The sequence below is a fragment of the Necator americanus genome, chromosome III (genome assembly GCF_031761385.1).
Source record: "Necator americanus strain Aroian chromosome III, whole genome shotgun sequence".
In the NCBI taxonomy this organism is placed as follows: domain Eukaryota; kingdom Metazoa; phylum Nematoda; class Chromadorea; order Rhabditida; family Ancylostomatidae; genus Necator; species Necator americanus.
The window spans coordinates 30,740,615-30,759,984 of NC_087373.1; the positions used below are offsets into that span (position 1 = coordinate 30,740,615).

The following is a 19,370-nucleotide window of genomic DNA, read 5'->3' on the forward strand; positions in this document are numbered from 1 at the left end:
TCGGGACTGCATAGCAGAACACTGTCTAGCAGCTTAGAATCCTAAATTCTCAACCTTTTGAATTTTAATTGTCATCCTCTTAAAATTTTAAAACAATGGTAGGAGGTTGAGAATTTAGAAATTATATTCTCGAAATAGCAGGAGAGTCTTTCAAAAATGTCTTACAGGGCCTACGTGAAAAATGTAAAGTCAATACCGGACAAGAAGCTTTCCAAAAAGTTCCTGCTAAAATCTTCTCTAAAGAAATAACTTTAAACAGATTACGTCTGTTGGATCTCTAGACGACAAATGTTCGTTGGTGAGATTTCCTACATACTAATCGAGTGTGGTCCACACATGAATGTAATAGACGAAATCACTCGCTCTACTAGTGAGGCAACATTGGTTTTCCAACTAACCGTGTCATATCTCCATTTAGAAAACTCCACAATGATCTTCTCTTCAGGAACCGCTATCTTTCACGGAAATCTAGCGCCTGACCTCGTTCTCAAATTAAAAAAAGAAAGAGAACCTTCCCGGCCTTCTTGACCAATTTTGTCCCTCTGCAGCTTGATTCATTCTGTGTAGGTAAAATTTAAGATAAGACAAAAAACTCACAACTGTCCCCGAACGACTTGCAGTTGACGATGACTTCACGTAATTGAACGACATTAACGTTATTTAGCTTCTTCCACGTTTCCAGAGGTTGCAGTTGCTTTGGAGATGAAATGCGGAAACCTAGAAACAAGGCTCATCTCTGTCAGCAATAAATTACCACCTAAATGTGAAGAAAGGAGGAAGCATGTATGGATCGAGAGAGCAAATTACCATGTAATCTTCGTATACAGTATGTTACACCATCCCTGACTGAAATGGCTTTATACACGGACTGAGTTGCATGGTGTTGATTAATCTGTTCCAAAGGCACCAAATGATTTAAATGTTCAACCTGAAAACAATCCAACATCTTCTTAGCATCCTTCGATTAGCAACTGTAGAGCTTGAGTTTCAAAATCTATCAGTGCTAATGATGATATGTAAGAATAAAGATAATGATAATAATAACTATAATAATAGTTATTAGTTATAATAATGATAATAATAACTCATAATAATGTATATCTAAACTTTGTTTAAAAAAACAAACGCGAACACCTGTTGAGGCAAATCCGAATATATAGCGGGATCAGCAGTTGCTTCCATAGCAAGTTGTCGATGAACCAATTCCTGATCCAATTTTGCATTAAAAATACAACCAAGCTGAATGGTGAGGAACGATTAATTAACCATTTTCACATCCGGCGAAATAAATTGGGCCATGTTATTTCCAGCAACTCCTTTTGGTCGAAACTTCCCAATGTGTGGCACAGGTCCTTGATAAGAAAAGCTACCATTTGTGTTCTAAAACGTTAAAGTAGTTGATAGAAAGGAATGCTACAAACAATAACTTAAAATTTTCTCATATATCTGAGGAAGGTTTATACTTACGAGTCAAGCAACGACGGAACAATGAAAGAAGGAAAGTTTAAAAATATGAAAAATTGAAGAATGCCTGCAATGCAAACGTCTAACATTTGGGTATGCAGACCACTCAATACTAGGTGTTTTTCGTGAAAAATTCGTGAAGAAGTGGTTTTTTACATTACAAAAGATGAACAAGCACTCCTGCTTCTTCCGCATCAGGGTAGGGTAGTAATAGTATTTAAAGAAGGTAGTAAAACAACGACAGTGATGAACAGAAAAAGTAGTCCATAGCATAGGTGCGATAGAGAGAAGCCGGACCCTCCTCAGATGAAGGGGGTTTAGCTCATGGGGTGCAGCTCAAGTGAAGGGGGTCCTTTCGCCAGCCGTATAAAAGTGAAGGAGGTCCCTTCCCCAACCGTTCAAAAATGAAGGGGATCAGAGCACCGGCTCCGACTATCCAATCTATGGTCCATAGTGGTAAGGCGGATCAATTATTCTTTCAAGATAGGTTTTTGTTTATCTATAGCTTTGCAACAATCCTCCAAGGTGTGTGGTTTATTCAATTACCTACTATTACTAACCTACTGATTACTCACTGCTTTGCTAGCACTGTTCGGCGAACAAAATCATATCGGAAAAAAATCCTCTGTTGAGAAGTACTCCTCTGTTGTGCTAATACTTCATCCAGGTTATAAACAGAAGCAAATAAATCAGAAAGTACCTCATGAAGTCCGAAAAATAGCACAAGTTTTTCAGAAAAAAAAAAAACAAAGAAGAACTTACAACAATAGTGTGGTTTTCCGGTATTCCTTGGTCATGTATGGAAATTCCTGATGCGCTGCTGACACGAGGGTTTCCTGCATTTGAATCAGCTGCGCTCAAAGATTGTGTTGTTTGTGGAGCATGAAAGAAATATGTTGTTCCGCCGTGGTTCTCCTAAAAAAAAAACAAAGATTGGCGCGTTACTATTCCATCTAGTAGAAAAAAGTATAAAATTGGAAATGCTGCACAAATGCACTAACCTCGAGTCGCTTATTGTAAAAATTTATATTTGAGCCAGGTTGTTTCAACGCAAACGATGTAAAAATCAATTTGGAGGTATACATTGGTGTTACTCCCTATTGGACCTAGATGTTCTCTAGTTGGCTGCAATATGAATCCAAGAGACGCTTACGTGACTTCAAATGGCGACTCTTGATGTGTGAAATTTCTCAGAAAATTCTCTCAACAACTAAAGGAATACTCACCAAAATTCCAACCTTTTGTAAAACTTGCTTCAAGCATGTACTGTGCATATGATTGCAACAACAATACTGCAGGAGTTTCCTAGCAAAATATAACATGAATTTCGTATTTCCTACCCTTACTGACTTCATAACTAAATCTCTCCGCTTCAACCTCCGAACTATTTCTAAAGACATCCTACACAAAGCCATTTGGTTTCCAAAATAAATGTTGATTTGTTAATGAGCGAGAGGAATGCACGTTTAAGCAAGAAATAATCTATCTTTCACAGTTTTTTTTTCAGTATACTACTACTGTCTCCTTCGTTTCAAAGGCCAGAATCTTGATTATTTTGCAAAAAAAAGGATGACTAGGGAACGAATGACACTTGCGACACAGTTATATACCTAGTTCAAATGACAGACTTCGAAATACGTCCGGAAAATACCCGAAAAAAATACAGTATAGAATTAGCGATAAAACCATATACATTTGTATGTATGTTGCTTGACAGCTAGTTCTATCCCGTATTTAATTTACGAAAGAGCAAACCAAGGTTAGTGAACAATTGTTGGCACTGATTGAGATATGCTTACAAACCTGGTATGGCGGCAACCCTTCGGTGTGATTAGAAGCGGACGTATTGCCTTTAAAAAACGAAGATAAAACACAAAAATTGGTTAAACAATTTTAAAAGTACCCACCGGGATGAAAAGGAGGTGCACGATTGGGTGTAAACGGCGAATGGGATCCAGAGGGTTTTGCACTGGGTGGAGGTTGCTGCATGTCACCGAGTCCTAGCTGGGCGAATTGTGGGATGAATGTTGGCACCTTAACAGCAATAAATTTGTTTACAATTGCAATACATTTATAAGACAGGGACGCGTAAGAGTAGAAGAGATTCACGAAAGCTACCCTCCATAGAGTAACAAAATGTAATTTGTTAGTAAATCTGTGAAAGGATATTAGCGAATAGTAGCATCCAGAATGCTCTGCAAAACAATAAGCTGAAAGAAATTGGATTAAGCATGCATATAAGGTGAGGAAAAAGATAGCTTTTTTTGTATGAGTTATGAAGACTTGTAAAATACAATATGTCAATTCAACTCACGTTTGCATTCAAGTGCAATCCACTGCTTCCTCCTGAAAGTGATCCGCTTAAATTGAAGTACACAGAAACTGTCGGCAGCCTTATGCAACTAAGATCGCCGACAGTTTCCGTGGCAACTGAGATGCAGAAAGAAATGAAGAGAAGATGGGGAAAAAGAGTAGCCACAAAAAGATTTATGGGTAAAATGTAGTTGGGGGCGGGGAGGGGCACTCAGTGGCGCCATTATTTCTCGAAGTAAAAAATCAGTCGGAGCTCTAAGGCCTAAGGAATAGTCTTGGAGGATGTATGACATGTAAACCAAAGTTACTAAGAGAAAAAAAATAAGTTAGAGCGTCGGGAGCACTGCGCCACGTAGACCCAAAATGCACCTGGGAAGTTCTTTTTTTAAATAAAATAAATGGATGAGACATTATAGAAAATTCTTCAAACACAAGGACCAGAGAATGGTGAAGAAATACTTCAAGTTCCACACCAGTTTTTTATTGCCAAGAGGATTTCGACTGTTTCATTCTTGAAATGAGTTGTTGAAAGTAATATATCGTTCTCTCGACTTCTCTCTGCCTCAGTATCCATAAACACTACTCGATATAGCGAAAAGTTGAAGTTGGTCGATATTCCTACCAGAAAAGTTGCAAGCAGTTTTCTGTTCTCCTTGAAAAATAAAAACTGGCTTTTATTCTTCGTTCTAATGTTATATAGGTTTTCAGTGGAACTATAAGTTAGACTTTCATCAACGGAAATTCTCTCAATAGTTCATTATCTCCGATGAAATCGAGAGTTTTTTCTTTACAACTGCAAATCATTCTCGCAGAATAAAACATTTTCTCACCTTTAGTGTGAGGATTTTAAGTGTAAGAATGGTTTCGACAAAACTTGGGTTGGAATGGTTTTTATGAAGTGACAGCCGTTTTGAAGGATGAAATCAGATATGAACATGTCAAAAAGGACCAGTGATATTGGTGATTGCCATTGATTTTTTCTTTGCACTTTCTCTTATCCTGTTTTGTCATCAATGTAATGGGAACGAAAATTAATAAGAAAAGTGTAAATGTAGAAAAAAATGTTGGAAAAATCCTTCCAGGTTTGCTTGAATTGATATCACATCCAATTTGTCATTAGCTCTTTGGTGTCTTCAACAATCACTGTTCCCTTGCAAAATTCTTGTTCCATAAAATACTTTTTTCAAACACAAGATCTCTAAATCTCCATTTTTAGATGGGGAACTGGGATATTTGCTCTGTCACTAGGATTCAGTCATTCGTTTTGCTCCGTTTTTCTCCCAGGGTACAAAATAAGAAGAGTACTGAGAATACATCGCGATATTATTTGCTAATTCTGTTAAGAAGATACGAATAGTGTAAGATGTGGGAAGGGGATAAACGAGATCTCAACCAGTAAATCGGTTAGAGAAGAAATAGGAAGATTACTACCTGCTCGATTGCCTCCAAGATATTTAGCAAGTCGCGACCCTGGAGGAGGTACGGCCCCAACCGTCGGACCACCATCATGTCCAAATCCATCAGCCGTTTGCATCCGCTTTCGTCTGTAAGAGATTAGTTGTGGCGGTAATATTTCGAATCATACGAATTAGCAAATTATGATCAATACTGGAAAGAGGATCGACTGAAATGCGAATAACCCAGGAACTGCACCTAGAAAAAACCACGTTGGGGAAGTTCCAAGACAGAAATTGAACGAAATCTTAACTGCGAGCTCAGCAAACGTAGTAGAAACCTAGGGAGCAATTGAAAGAAACCACCAAAGCCACGCAAAAGTTGTGGTACACCCGAATCCATTCTTCTTTCCTTCGTTTCAAAGAAATGTACTGAACATACTCGGCCAATAAGAAACCCCCGAAAGAAAATAATAGCACGCCACCAACTTGTACCAGCACTGTATGGTAAGCCTCGTGTTTTTCACTCATCGACCGTCACACAAGCGCATCACGAGTGTCAAAATTCTCATTAGAGCGCGGAAGAGACCGTGTCAGGGACACAACCAACGTCGCTATTAGTAAATCACTTTGTTAAATCTTCGGGCGCAATCGGACAGGATCAGGTTGTTTCTCAACTGGTCGACCGATGAACGGAAGCGATCGACCGGTAAAATTCACTGGACAGCGGATTGTATAGATTCATGGTGAACGGAAATCCGAAAGGAAATGAGTGGAAACGCAACGTTTGTGGGAAACTCGAACGACTAGATTAGGGATATCCAAAGTTAAGGAAGGGTTCCATCAAAATTTCGCAGTATGCGAAGCTGGCAATTCTTTGGTTTCTGTCCCAGACTCTTCCTTTAAAGGCATCACCCCCACGAATCTGAGGTGGTGTAGATTTCAGGTGGAGTATTCGTATACGGGATGGGAGACTATGGAGAGGAGGGTGATTTCGTCCATTTCTTTCTAATTGCTGTAAAAACGGCCCGGAATATGCAGCGCGTGCACGTGGCTGGCGCGCTCCTGTCGAACTCCTCGTAGAAAATAGTGCACCAGAACCCCCAACGTAGTGTGGATTTTCGTTGGAGTATACCGCCTGCGATTTCAAATGAAATGAATTGCCTATTGGGGCGTTCTAATGGATTTCCGACGAATCGCAGGCGAGGCGGGAAACCGTCTGTTTACAGTGATGCAGGGAGAGATGAGCGGAACCACCCCTGCATTCATAATCTACGATCCGATAGAGGTATACCCCAACGAAAATCCACACCACGCCGGATTCGTAGGTTGCCTCGTGATGCCTTTAAGGTCGCATGTTTTCCCATGCAGCGAACCCTCCTCCCTGCAATAGTTTACGAGACTGATGTACAATGTTCACGTCCTCTCATAGTCTGCTACTGACCCAGATATTCTAAAGGCGTTGCTCTGAGACCTACGCACGAACGCATTCACATGCGACATGTTTTCATTTTATCATATCTTTATCATATTTTTACAATAATAGTGGGGGTTGAAAAGACATGAAGCACGGGTGGTTGACGGCTGCGCGCGAAGCAACACAGTGGAGAGGGCGGTTGGAATCGAGGTGGGACCGTCGTGAACTGCGGCAATTAAAGGCATCACCCCACGAATCTGAGGTGGTGCAGATTTGAGGTGGAGTATTCGTATACGGGATGGGAGACTATGGAGAGGGGGGTGATTCCGTCCATTTCTTCCTAATTGCCGTAAAAAAAAACGGCCCGGAAGATGCGGCGCCGCACAAGGCTGGCGCGCTCCAGTCGAACTCCTTGGGGAAAATAGTGCGCCAGAACGCCTGAAGCCGTATCTTCTGGGCCGTTTTTTACGGCAATTAGGAAGAAATGGGCGCAATCACCCTTCTTTCAATGATCTACGATCCCGTATACGAATACTCCACCTGAAATCCGCACTACCTCGTGGTATACTGCCTTTAGCGGTGGTAGCAAGGGTCCTCACTTGATCCTAACCGCTGTCCTCCACAGCACCGCTTCGAGCACAACCGCATAGAGTCCCGCGAACCGTGCTTCAAGTCGTTTTGACTCTACTATATATAAAGAATAATTGTAGCAAGAGTTTGATATGATTTTCCCCGAGACTTCAACATTACCCATTGTATGCAACATTCCCATCCATTTATTCGCATCTATTTCTGGTGGCTCATAGCTGAACACCGCAAACTCTGCATTGTCACAGATCTCCTTCGAGTGTAATGCTGTGACAGTAGGTTCTGCTACGGCTGCACGTGAGATGGCTCGAGAAAGCTCTAAGTCGAACCATACCCTTCATCCTTCCGTGGTCGATAATTAGTAACCAAACTTCTTCAAAAGAGCAAATACAGTGACCGGGGCAAATCTGTTGGTCCTTGCAAATTATTGTCAGGTTGCACTTCGTTCGTTCATAAACCTATACTATTCTGAATTAACGTCGAAAAAGTTGGCTCATCCCAAGCGAAAGCCAACCACTATCCTTCATCACTTATTTCTGTTGTTTCTGTTGTTTTTCAGTAAAGAACCCCTTGTAAAAAAATCATCTTTCAAAGATTTTACCTTTTGTCTTCATTCTCCCTTCTTTGTGTTATTTTTCGTTCTGATTATTTTTCTGTGACCTCTTTTTGTAGTTCGAAAGTCAATTTCGCATCGCCAAAGGAGCTCTTTTGATGGAATCACAGAAGTTTCAGCTGGAGAGAGCTTAAAGTCGGCGCCACCATGTTCCACCGGGCTGACGTGACGCGCCGCAAAGTTGGGTGCTCCGACCGCCAGGTACGTTCAGTGATAGATGGCGCGGTCTTGCTGCACTAACAAGCTGCTTGAAAACCCAGTGCACGCGTTTGCTTTGAACCTATCGCAGGAGTCGTTTCGGTGCCGATTTAAAATGTTTCGAGGGTCTGTAGATACCATATCGGTCATCCTATTCCCCTTAAGTATAGAACATTAACTTACGTAGGGTGACGGCAGATACCCATGCTGATTTTAGTACTTTAATAGGGGATTTTCTCCGTAATGCTTGTCACGGGGTAGTCTTTCAAATTTTCAAAACCAACCTAGCGGAATACCGCAGTATGTTCTAGAAGTCGCCCAAAATCTTGTATAAAGGGAGTCTTCTTTTATTCATTGTTCTAATAAAGCTTTCATTAATGCTCAGGTACAAATGGCGATCAGGATTAAAAAAGACGAATTTGTTAAGGAACAATGTCAAGACGCTTCACTCGCTTCTGGAGATCAGGCAGCAGCTCTCGGGGCGACGCCGCCATACAATGTACGGAGTCTCCACGGTAGTCACCAGTTCCACTGCCGCTAATGTCACAACTACAGAGTTTGCCACCTATTCGCTCTCGATACGACCTCCGGAGTTCAACTACGATCTAGAAAATGGCTGCACGTTTTATACATAATACGAACCGATATCAAAACGTTATCTTCTAGGATGAGCCCAGTGACCCAAGACACTGAGTTAATAAGAGCCAATCTCATTGTTTTAAACTCGATGCCGTCACTTGTTCGCAACTTAAGAACCACATTCCTCCGAATGAGATTTCCAAAGCCTTCCTAGAGACACCGCAAAGACAATGATGGAGTTGTTCGGACAGTGCACATCACTCTTTGCGCAACACTTACTTGAAGGCATCACCCCAGGAATCTGAGGTGGTACGGATTTCAGGTGGAGTATTCGTATATGGGATAGTAGATTATGGAGAGAGGGGGTGATTCCATCCATTTCTTCCTAATTGCCGTAAGAAACGCCTTGGAAGATGCGGCGCGTGCACAAGGCTGGCGCGCTCCAATCGAACTCGCTGTGGAAAGTAGCGCGCCGGAATTCTCGAAGCCGTATCTTCCGGGCCGTTTTTTACGACAATCAGAAAGAAATGGGAGGAACCACCCCCCTCTCCATAATTTTCTATCTCGAATACGATTACTCGTGACTACTCTGGACTGGCCAGGTGGCTTTATGGCATGACCAAATTCAATGATGTCGTACCCGAACAGATGAAATGGGTCTCATGGGTTTGTGGTCTTGTCGCTTCAGAAGACGCTGACATTCGTATTCCTGTTCTACGCAAGATGTAGGGAGTATAATCCACAAACATCGCTCAAAACCCTCAGGACAGAGATTCAGCGGTTCATTAACATTCGGCAAGATGCGAGACTCATTGAGAAGCAACTTTCTTTTTCATGTTTCGCAGTCGACGCCATCAGTACTTTAAAGAAGTGAATACGGGAGCCGTCTTCGCCGTGCTTCCGTTGGGGAGGATCTTATTGATCTAGGGACTGCGGCTTCAACAAGAAGTTTCACAATATCAGGTCGATTAGCGGTTATTCTGCAGGAATTCCACCAGGAAGAAGCCTAACTAGAAGAAGTGCGGAAGAACAAACAAATGCGCTACCGCCGCCTCCACAAATATAGATTTCAAAGCAACCAATTGCATCCATCGACAAGTAAAAATCAGCGGCTCCACCCTGCGGATGCGCCTTGATACAGGGACTGATGTCACCTTGCCGAGCTATAAGGACTGGATCGCAATCGGTTGTCCGAATTTGTTACCATTTTTCATAACACTAAAATCCACCAATGACAAGCTGATCAACGCTTACGGAGACTTATATTGTAACTTCGACATCGATGGAGCCGGGGAGAGGAAACTGTTACGTAGCCGTTGCAACGTCCTTGCCGAGTCTCGACTAATTTACCAACATGTACTTTACTTCCAGTGACTCAGTGAAGCACACATTTGTAAGGTGACTTTTTCAACGCTCAGCATTCTGACATCTTCTGCACCCAGAGGATCACTTTGCGTCAATGTTTGCATCAGGCGCTACACCAAATCAAGCCGCACCTATCGTCAGTTCAGTCGGCGCTGTGTTGGAATGACCCTCCTGAAGAAGGGTCAATCTGACTCTGTGCTGACTTCTCAACTGAACTGAGCGAAGCCCTCGAGCAGTACTGGCCCTCGCTTACAACACCTGATGATAGTTTTCTAGGGTGAACGGGGGTCACTATTTCTTTCAGCTCAACCTTGTTTTCAGTGTATTGCACACTGAAAACAGATGAAGAGTCACAGTCGACAGTTAACACTCACTGGAACAATCGCTTCAATCATCTTTGAGTGAAGTATCCCCATGGAATCTTCCAGGAACAATTCGGGCTTCTCATTGTTGGATTGGATGGGAGTGTGCCTTCCTTAAAAACATCTTGACCACTGGCTGAACTATCGGGGAATACAAAACACGTCTCAAAGTCGTATTCCACAGTGTTCAGGTCTACAGATTCAGTACACCGTCTTCGCGTCTCCTTGCATGCTCTCACTCAACAAAAAAAGCGTCATCTACAAGTGAATACCGGGGTGTCGGTCTACTTTTGATCATCAAGGCAATGGTCAGCTCGGATCTTCTCCTCACGCACTTCGATCCTAGGCTACCAGTCATCGTTGCAACAGACCCTTACAAATACAGCATCGGAGCAGTCCTGTTCCATCGTTTACCCTGAACCGACTCTAGAAAGTTGTCTGTGTCTGTGTCTGTGCAAACCATTCATTGACCCCTGCTCAAAAGAACTGCACTCAAATCGAGAAGGAAGCTCTTGCTTCTATCATCCCCGTGCAGCAGTTCCACCGCTTTGTCCACAAGCGTCATTTCCTGCTAAACACTAATCATGTGCCACTTATCTCTATCTTCGGAAGCAAGAAAGTCTACAGTGTCAACGGTGTTCAACGATGGGCCACAACGTTACTGAATTATGACTTCACTGTCAAATACCTCGACACCGACGACTTTGGGTAATTGGGTGCGTTATCAGGGCTCATAACATCCCAATCGTCGGGGCCAGAAAGCTACATATGTGATGGCCGCTTTAGAGTCAACTCAACTCCGAATACGCTGACAACTGCGATAAATTATAACAGTATTATTATAATATAATAATGATAGTAACAATAATAATAATACTGTTGCCTTCTACATTATATACTCTTTAATGTCTCTCATTAATGTCTCTTTCGAAACCATCCAGACCGCCGCAATTGTCTTCTCATGCTAGCGATCAGTTACACTCGCACTGGACAATGGCCCATCATCGAGTGCTACCGCACATTTCGGCACATTTTGCACACTACTACAACGGTCAGGACGCGCTAACAACTGTCAAGAAGTGTCTGCTGACTGCTAAACACATTGTGATTTCGACATCAATTTAACATCGTGTGCTCTCGTCACTACACAACGAAAATAAGGAAAAAAGTGCTAGCTCGTTGTAACGTCTACTGGCCGAAATTGGACGCTGTCATTAAAGAGTCAGGAGCTGTCCTAGCTTTACAAATCGCCAGGGATCGCGTCAAAACCTTGCTATTTGCTGACATCGCCAGACTACTCGATGGTCGCTACTATTTCGTCAAACAAATGTCACGGACATTGCCACACTCACATTCACATTGTCCTTTTGTAAACAAGTCCAACAACTTCTGCCATTTTCATGTAGTTATAAATGGTCGCTCACTTCCGTCCCACCCGCAAAACAACAGACAAGCGTTTGTGGACACCTTCAATCGTGGACTCGCAAACCTGAAGGGATCAGAGACGACAATCGACGAACTACAGACCTTTCTAATGGCTCATCGTTCGACGCCATGTCCTTCGGGACCTGCCATCTGCCAAGAATTCTCTGGAACAACATTTACGAAGAGCGCTAGATGATGATGATGTTTTCATCTGTCGACACCGACGTTCGACCACGTAACACCGGAAAGGAAGCACAACTCAACTCCCGCTTTGCTGCGCAGAGCCGTGACTTTGAAGTTCACGACTAGATGCAAAGGACAATCGAGGAATGAAGAATAACTGGGTGTTTGGGATCATCATCCGATGAATCGGAAACTCGATGTATTCCGTGCATTGCGCAGGCCTACTGCTGGCTCGACACATCAGCAAGCTGCGAAACGATACAACAACCAGTTTCAAACCGTTGTTCTAATGAAGTTCTATCAACGCACGATTACAACAACTGCGCTGTGGGATTATCGCATCATAGCTGACAGTTCAGTGTCTTCGGAGAGGATGGATTAGGCTATATGACGGAGTCAATTTGAGCAACGCCAGGTGAAATTATGAGGTTCGATAAGTGTAAGAAACCGAAACCAAAGCAAACCCTTGCATTGTATTATATTATTATTGTATTATATGTATTTATTTATGTGAATATACCACTTTGAAAGAACCCGTCCTATCTTCTTTTCCGCTTCTGGTATTTAAGTGTTCTTGATTTTCAACTGTAATGCGTTAACAGTTTTCACCAATGGAATGTTTATTTTCATCTCTTATGAATTTATGGTTTAATAACACAATGATTAAGAAAGAGTAATACAAGGAAAGATGCCCTTCCTCAAAAATCTTCATGTTATTCCCCCTTACAGAACGAAAGGCGGAGAATGAGAAAGCACTACTCGAGCTTTTTCCTGTAACGTCATAACATCATAACATTGTAATAATGACTATAGTAATAACAATGCACCCCGGTAAAAAAAAATTCTCACGCAATGGATACAAACATTCGAATCTATGTATCAGATGATGTAGATTCATTTCATTCATAAATGGTCTCCATACACATTTGTTATATGTTACAGTGCATACAGTCCTGTACAAAGATACGTAGCGATGAGCTTACAGCTTCGATATATTTGTACAATGTTATAGAGAATGTTAGAGATATTCATCCAACCTCTACATAAGAAAAGGATAGGTGCCGATTAGATGGCATGTCAGAAAACTAAAAATTGTTTTTTTAGGGGTAAAGAATCGTTGAAAACCTGTAAAATGTAATAGACTATCTGGATGAAACAATGAGTTATCCGAGCTCTTAGTAGTTTTCTATAAAGCATTACTTGCATAAGTTTGGAACTGTTTTTGTTTCGATGAGGTATTTGCTAGCTAGAAGCTGCATTCAAGAAAACAAACAAACAAACGAAACAAAGAGGAAACAGGAAAAGTGAACTAAATTATATTGAATTGGTATTCTAGAAATGAATTAACTGCATAGCTACCGCTAAAATGATTAATGTAATTGAGAAGGTCGAAGATAAATTGCAAAAGTCCTTGTCACAGCAACATTTTATTTTGTTTGTGGATATAGATGTACAACCATTAGTCTGCAAAAGAAAAAAAGAATTACGTCCTCAAGCATAGATTGTAATCGGTTTAAGCTTAGTTATAACTAGGTCAATCATTAACTTACCAAGCACTGCTGATCAGTTGCACATCCATAAACTGCCGCTGCCACTCCATTAATTTCAGCTCGTGCCCTAAAAATACATATCTGAGTTTCGCGACATTCTACTCTTCTGAGATTTCGGCGTGAGCGAATTCTAAAGGTGGTGGAGTCAACAAACTCCAACGTTCGTTTGATATATTGGCTCTTACTCACTCACTTCTCAGTGAGATGTTCCGCGTTATGCAACGTGCAAGTCATCAGAACGACTTGCTTTGTAATGTAAGCACATCACTGAAGCAGAACCAGTGTCTAATTTTTGGTCCGGAAGCGGAGATGAGCAAGGATTCCCCCACGTGGACGTCTGCTTTAAGTCTGTGCAACGGTTCTGATTCCACTCCGCTGCAAAGGGAATTGTGAGAGCTCGCTGCATTTAAAGGCATCACCCCACGAATCTGGGTGGTACGGCTTTCAGGTGTACTATTCGTATACAGGATCGTAGATTATGGAGAAAAGGGTGATTCCGTCTATTTCTTCTTAATTGCTGTAAAAAATGGCCCTTACAATACGGTTTCGGGCGTTCCGGCGCGCTATTTTCTACTAGAAGTTCGATTGGAGCGCGCCAGCCTTGTGCACACGCCGCATCTTCCGGGCCGTTTTTTGCGGAAGTTAGGAAGAAATGGACGGAATCATCCCACTCTCCATAATCTACTATCCCGTATACGAATACTCCATCTGAAATCCGTGCCACCTCAGATTCGTGGGGTGACGACTTTAGGTTCAATCAGTGACTTACTCTTAGAAGGAAACAGTATGTGGTACGAGATGAATCAGTGTGTAACGCAAGCTAAGCTTTACATTCTGTGTGCATAGAGTTCCAATGCCGTGATTTCTTCTTTCCGCCAAAAGTACCCAGGTATTTACAGTTTATGTACTTGATCTAGTGCGCTTGTCCTTATGTAACGTGGAACTAATGTTCAAATCAATACATGTAGTTGTGATTCGGGAGAAGGATAAAGAATGGACTTCCATCAATTCCTTTTGAATAGATTGAATTTATTTATTTATTTATTTATTTATTGAAAACAGCTGCAAACAGAGCTCACTAGAATTTTGCCTGAATTTTACACAACAAGACTAGCCCTTCAAAGGGAATTGAATTGATTCCTTTTGAATGACATACTCGTGTTCTAATTTCGGAGGCTTAAAAAAGTGGTAGTGGAGTAGCGGATAAGAGCATTTTGAGGAAGATTTCTTCAAGTTGTTATATTCCATTCAAATCGAAACCAGTGTGATTCTCGGTAGCAGGGACCCCTTAATGCTACGGAATCCTGCTACAGAAACTTTCGTAATGCTTCACTCATGAAATCTTTATCTATACTCAGAAAGATATTGCTTAAGAACATTTTGCAAGTAGTAAGTGTATCACGATAAGAGAGTATTCCATAAGAATGAAGAAAACCTTAATACTTACCGCTCTCCGATTATCCCTCGATACTAAATTATAAGAGCTGTATGAATGAGAAAAATGAGTAAATAAATAAATATTTAATAAATATGAAGTGGAGCATTGGTGGTGTCGAATGCGTTCACAACAATAACAGGCCAGCAAGCAAACACACAAAAAAGTTCTTACTTGACGCAGAATCGAGAACGCAAAGGCGTGCAGTCTTTCTTTTGCGTCGGTTTTTCTATTCCATTCGTTTCTCCTAAATTTGCTTAAAAGCTACAATACTATAATAATGATTTCGTAGAGCCATGTTTGAAAGATATAGGCACCTTCATAACATTTCAAAGGGTACACAGAGGTGAGTAAAATTGCGAATAAAACGGTCGATAGAAGGGTTGTCATCGTATACGATCTCAAATCTATCGATAAGCATTTATTTGCTTCTGAAAGAGAGTGTTTCGAATAGGAGAGAAGCGTCTGATAAGAGGAGAATTGCTTATTCTAAGAAAAGATATGAATTGTTAGCCGCAGTTACATTTAGCAAGTTACAATTTCTCGTGAAAAGTGAACTATTTCCAAAATAACACTAAAAATCGCCTAAGGCAGCAGTTCCAATCGTATCCGAGTACGTTCACTGTCAAATACTTGGTCAACAACAGAACTCTAGGATGTTTATGTACACATGTGGAATAACAGCAACCTGTTCACAACATTCAGATATAGTCATATCAGTGTAGCGCGCGTCATGCTACGATTCTCTCAAAGTGTTGATTTACTCGAAATAAGTTCATTTTGTTAGTTATTTCAGTGGAACATCACTTTTTCTGTCCAGGATACGTTGACAGGAATTTTTTAGTGGCACCTATTCCTTATAACGACTCATTCATTCCTTTTTCATACAAAACGCTTTGATTGGCCTTTTTCCTCCCAACTTGCGGCAACGTCCGTTTCACCAAAGACGTCAAACGCAGCAATTTTCTAGAAATGATGGCAAACACGAGCTTGACAAATATGTTATTAACTGAGAAATGTGTCAAGGAGTGCGTCCATGAGCACAATGAAATGTGCAAATGAAAAACAACATAATCAAACAAACAGAGAATTAAGCAACAAACAAACAATAAAGAATTTAAAATTAGAGAATAGAACATAAAATTTGCATGAGCTTTTTCCTTAACCGGTTTCTTTTTGACGTGCATAAGTTGCAACAATCCTGGATCCGCCATACTAACCTTTTGCGAATATCCTGAGAACGAGAGTGCAGGCTTCGAACGATTTGATACACTTCTTGACTAATGTTACTCATTGATCAGTGGATCCGCGTTGTCGCAATGTCGTGCGTTACGAGGCGACGTGACATATTCGCTGGATCATAAAATTTTTGCGTTGTTTCGTTGCGCGCATTAAAGGCGGCGTACCACAAATCTGACGTGGTGATGGAATTCGCGGGAAAAGTTAGAATTGGGGTTTTAGATTGGTAGATCCGTAATGGTACAGCTCGTCTATCTCCCGTCCCCGTCGTCGTAAAAAAACGATTCAGATTCTAGGACGATTTCAGTTGCAACGCGTCACCTTTGTGCACGTACCGCATCCAAGTCCGACCGATCGTAGATCAGTGATGTCTTCTCATCAGCCTACTCAAGCGAAACCAATGAGTAGGCAGCTGAGGGGACCGGATCGTGTGCATAGAAGAGCGCTCTACCTCGAAGGCACTAGAGCGTTTCCCACATAGAGTGGTAACCACACGTCAATCCGTGATTTTTCTCCAGCGATGCAACACGAATGGGTTGATTCCTAAGTTCCCACACTGTTTTTTTTTACTATGACTACAGAGAGATGATCGTCGGATCCCAAAATGTACAACCCTATGTCTAGTTTTTCCCTCGGATTCCCTCACAACATCAGATTCATGGTACGCTGCCTTTAACGGGCGTACTGACGCGAGCTGAATCCAGCTTGAACCACTGTCGTGGATTCTCTACACATGACACATGCATTTTTATTGTCAGGTACCACCTACTTGACAAAGAAAACACATGTGTGGCCAGCAAGCAGGAGGTGTAAACTTGGATGTGACCGGTTTTGCGGGCCAGTTCTTGCCAGGAAAAGATGTAAGTGCATAATGAAATGAACTTATGATAAACAACATAACCGAACAAACAGAACAGAATTATGTGGTAAACTAACAGCAAACGATAGAACTGGAATGGCCCTTCTTCTGAGCCGGATTCTTTGAAGCTGCGTAAGTGGTGACAACTCTGTATCCGCTACAGTGGACCCTAACGTAAAAGAAGTTTTGCGATTATGTTGTGTACGAAAGTAAGCCCTACACTATAGAGATAGATGCTTTTAAATTGGCACATAAAGAGAAAGAGAACTCGCATTCCCACCACAATTTATTACTGATCTGGGTCCTTCCTTAGGAATTTTGCTTCAAACGTGATCTTTGCTTAAAATTTATGTATCTATGTATGCGTAAATTTATAAGTTTATGTATATGTAAATTTATTTGTCTCTTTATTTACAGCCATAAATTTTTATTCAAACAAATATAGACGTGAATATAATTATTTTACTTTGCTTCAACATTACACAGATCCGAAGCAGCTGCATAAAGTAATGTGGTTACAAATTAATGCAGTATGCCATCTATCTAATAAAAAAAACGTCATTAAGAGAAATGAGGCTAAAATTGAAAGTGTGGATCGTTTTGCCTCTACCTAGACGATTCACTTTAGATTAGCATTCCTTGAGGCTCCTCAGTAGGGAAGGGAGGCTAGTCCAAAAGAAAAATAAAAGTAAAAAATCAATAGAATAGAATCAATTAAATATTAATATAGAAAAAACAAAATACTAAAAATAGAGCAAATCAAAAGAAAGGAAATGGAGCGGAAGGGAACATATGTGTGACCAGCAAGCACAAGGTATACTTGAATGAAACTGGTTTCATGGACATTTTTTTAGTTGAGAGGAGGAAGGCAGGATACAGGATCCACAGGATCAGTTGAATATCGAGGGACCATCGTTTTCAGGATCTAAGAGAAGGGCGAGCATAGGGCATACATCATGCATTAGTAACCACATTATTTTATACAGCTTCTTCGGACTTGTGCTATGTTGAAGTAAAGTAAAACATGCACGTTAGGGTCTATATCTGCTTAGATAAAAATCTTTGCCCTTAAATAACAAAACCATCAAAAAATTCAAATCAACGATCACATTTTAGACGGAATTTCTGAAGAAACAGCTACGTCAGTAACGATTTCTGATGGGAAGACAAGTTTTAAAAATCTTTTTCAATTTATGTGCCTATCTAGAAGCAGATAAAACCTCAGAGGCACGTGTGGAGGCCTAATGGCAACCAGAGGCGCTGTCGACTGCCTCAGACTTGGGATATGGCTCAACTGATCTGGGGATCGAAGCCCTGGTTGTGTGAAAATTAACCTTAACTACATATGCTAATGAGACTAGCCACAGAATATCCATCCACTATCCAGCGAAACAACTGTATTTTTCCTCTCAATACTTTTGTTTTCGATCGATATCATTGATTAGTTTTTGTCCAGGCCTTTTTGTTCAATTCATCAACGCTCATTTTAAGCTACTGGAATGACATTTCAAAAAGCTTGCCTGAAAATGGCATGAGTGTTCACAACTATCCTTTGAATATGGATACGATTGAGAGCGCTTATAAGAATTTCTCGATCCTCAAAATCAAAACACGAGCATAAACACACAATAATTTGCACTATTTACATTACACAATGTTGCTGGAATGCAAAATTGTCCTTACTTTTCAATTCACAAGAGAAGACTGTTTTAGTTTAATACCTAAACTTACCTACCTACCTAGAGTGTTTCGCTTCTGGACTCGCTGTAATTTTCCTCAGAATCTCGACAGATTTATTCACTCAGTAGAGCTGAAAAACAAAAACCTTCAAATTTTTCTTATAAAATGAAGATCTATAGATATTTTTCTGGAACTCTGCAAGTACTATAGTACAGTATGTGTAATCAAAACTTCTCCAAATCACAAACCATTTACTTTTTTGTTAGCTGTCAGCTATGGTTCCCGGATCCATGTATACGAGGGCAGTTCTTATACTCGGATTATAACATTTTATGATATAAACCTATGATAGCAATTATGTGGTACGATATATCATGTATTCATATCATTATATTTTATACTCAACTATTCAACAGAATTGATGGCATGCACCAGTGGAACTGACGTCAATGTTACACAGCACTAATGAGAATCATTTCTGCCGTTCGTACGCCAAGCAAACCTCGACGATTTAGCTGTCCAGAACTTTTTCTGGTTCCTGAGTTTCGCTTTTTTTTTCGAACCGAGTCTATATTGTTGGTTACGTTTTTTCCTATCCTCCTCTTAAATAGCAGCACCACTAAAGTTTTCGCTGAAAGTTCAAATTATGGATATTTCAACAGGGATTAGCATTATTTTTATTCATCACTGCTTATTTCCCGTACGG

At 41.0% G+C, this 19,370-nt stretch overlaps 1 protein-coding gene across 4 annotated transcripts in view; it reads right to left on the reverse strand.

The window, feature by feature from the left end:
* The window catches only part of RB195_011501 (uncharacterized protein), a gene marked incomplete at both ends in the record, with an annotated part of 35,387 nt that extends 17,027 nt beyond the window's left edge, over positions 1–18,360 (reverse strand). The window contains 16 exons of one of the 4 annotated variants that reach the window (XM_064192944.1): positions 598–717; positions 808–928; positions 1,135–1,206; positions 1,267–1,380; positions 2,227–2,379; positions 3,268–3,314; positions 3,372–3,498; positions 3,779–3,810; positions 5,209–5,321; positions 7,188–7,275; positions 7,339–7,494; positions 11,783–11,882; positions 13,261–13,365; positions 13,452–13,518; positions 15,061–15,133; positions 15,204–15,276. In XM_064192944.1, coding sequence (XP_064050524.1) covers positions 598–717; positions 808–928; positions 1,135–1,206; positions 1,267–1,380; positions 2,227–2,379; positions 3,268–3,314; positions 3,372–3,498; positions 3,779–3,810; positions 5,209–5,321; positions 7,188–7,275; positions 7,339–7,494; positions 11,783–11,882; positions 13,261–13,365; positions 13,452–13,518; positions 15,061–15,133; positions 15,204–15,276 — 1,561 coding nt within the window. Of the gene's footprint in view, positions 1–597; positions 718–807; positions 929–1,134; positions 1,207–1,266; positions 1,381–2,226; positions 2,380–3,267; positions 3,315–3,371; positions 3,499–3,778; positions 3,811–5,208; positions 5,322–7,187; positions 7,276–7,338; positions 7,495–11,782; positions 11,883–12,510; positions 12,532–13,233; positions 13,366–13,451; positions 13,519–15,060; positions 15,134–15,203; positions 15,287–16,106; positions 16,240–16,292; positions 16,418–18,318 lie in introns of those variants that run through there. The other 3 variants (XM_064192942.1, XM_064192943.1, XM_064192945.1) reach the window with 3 other exon arrangements.
* Between the last annotated feature and the right edge of the window lie 1,010 nt (positions 18,361–19,370).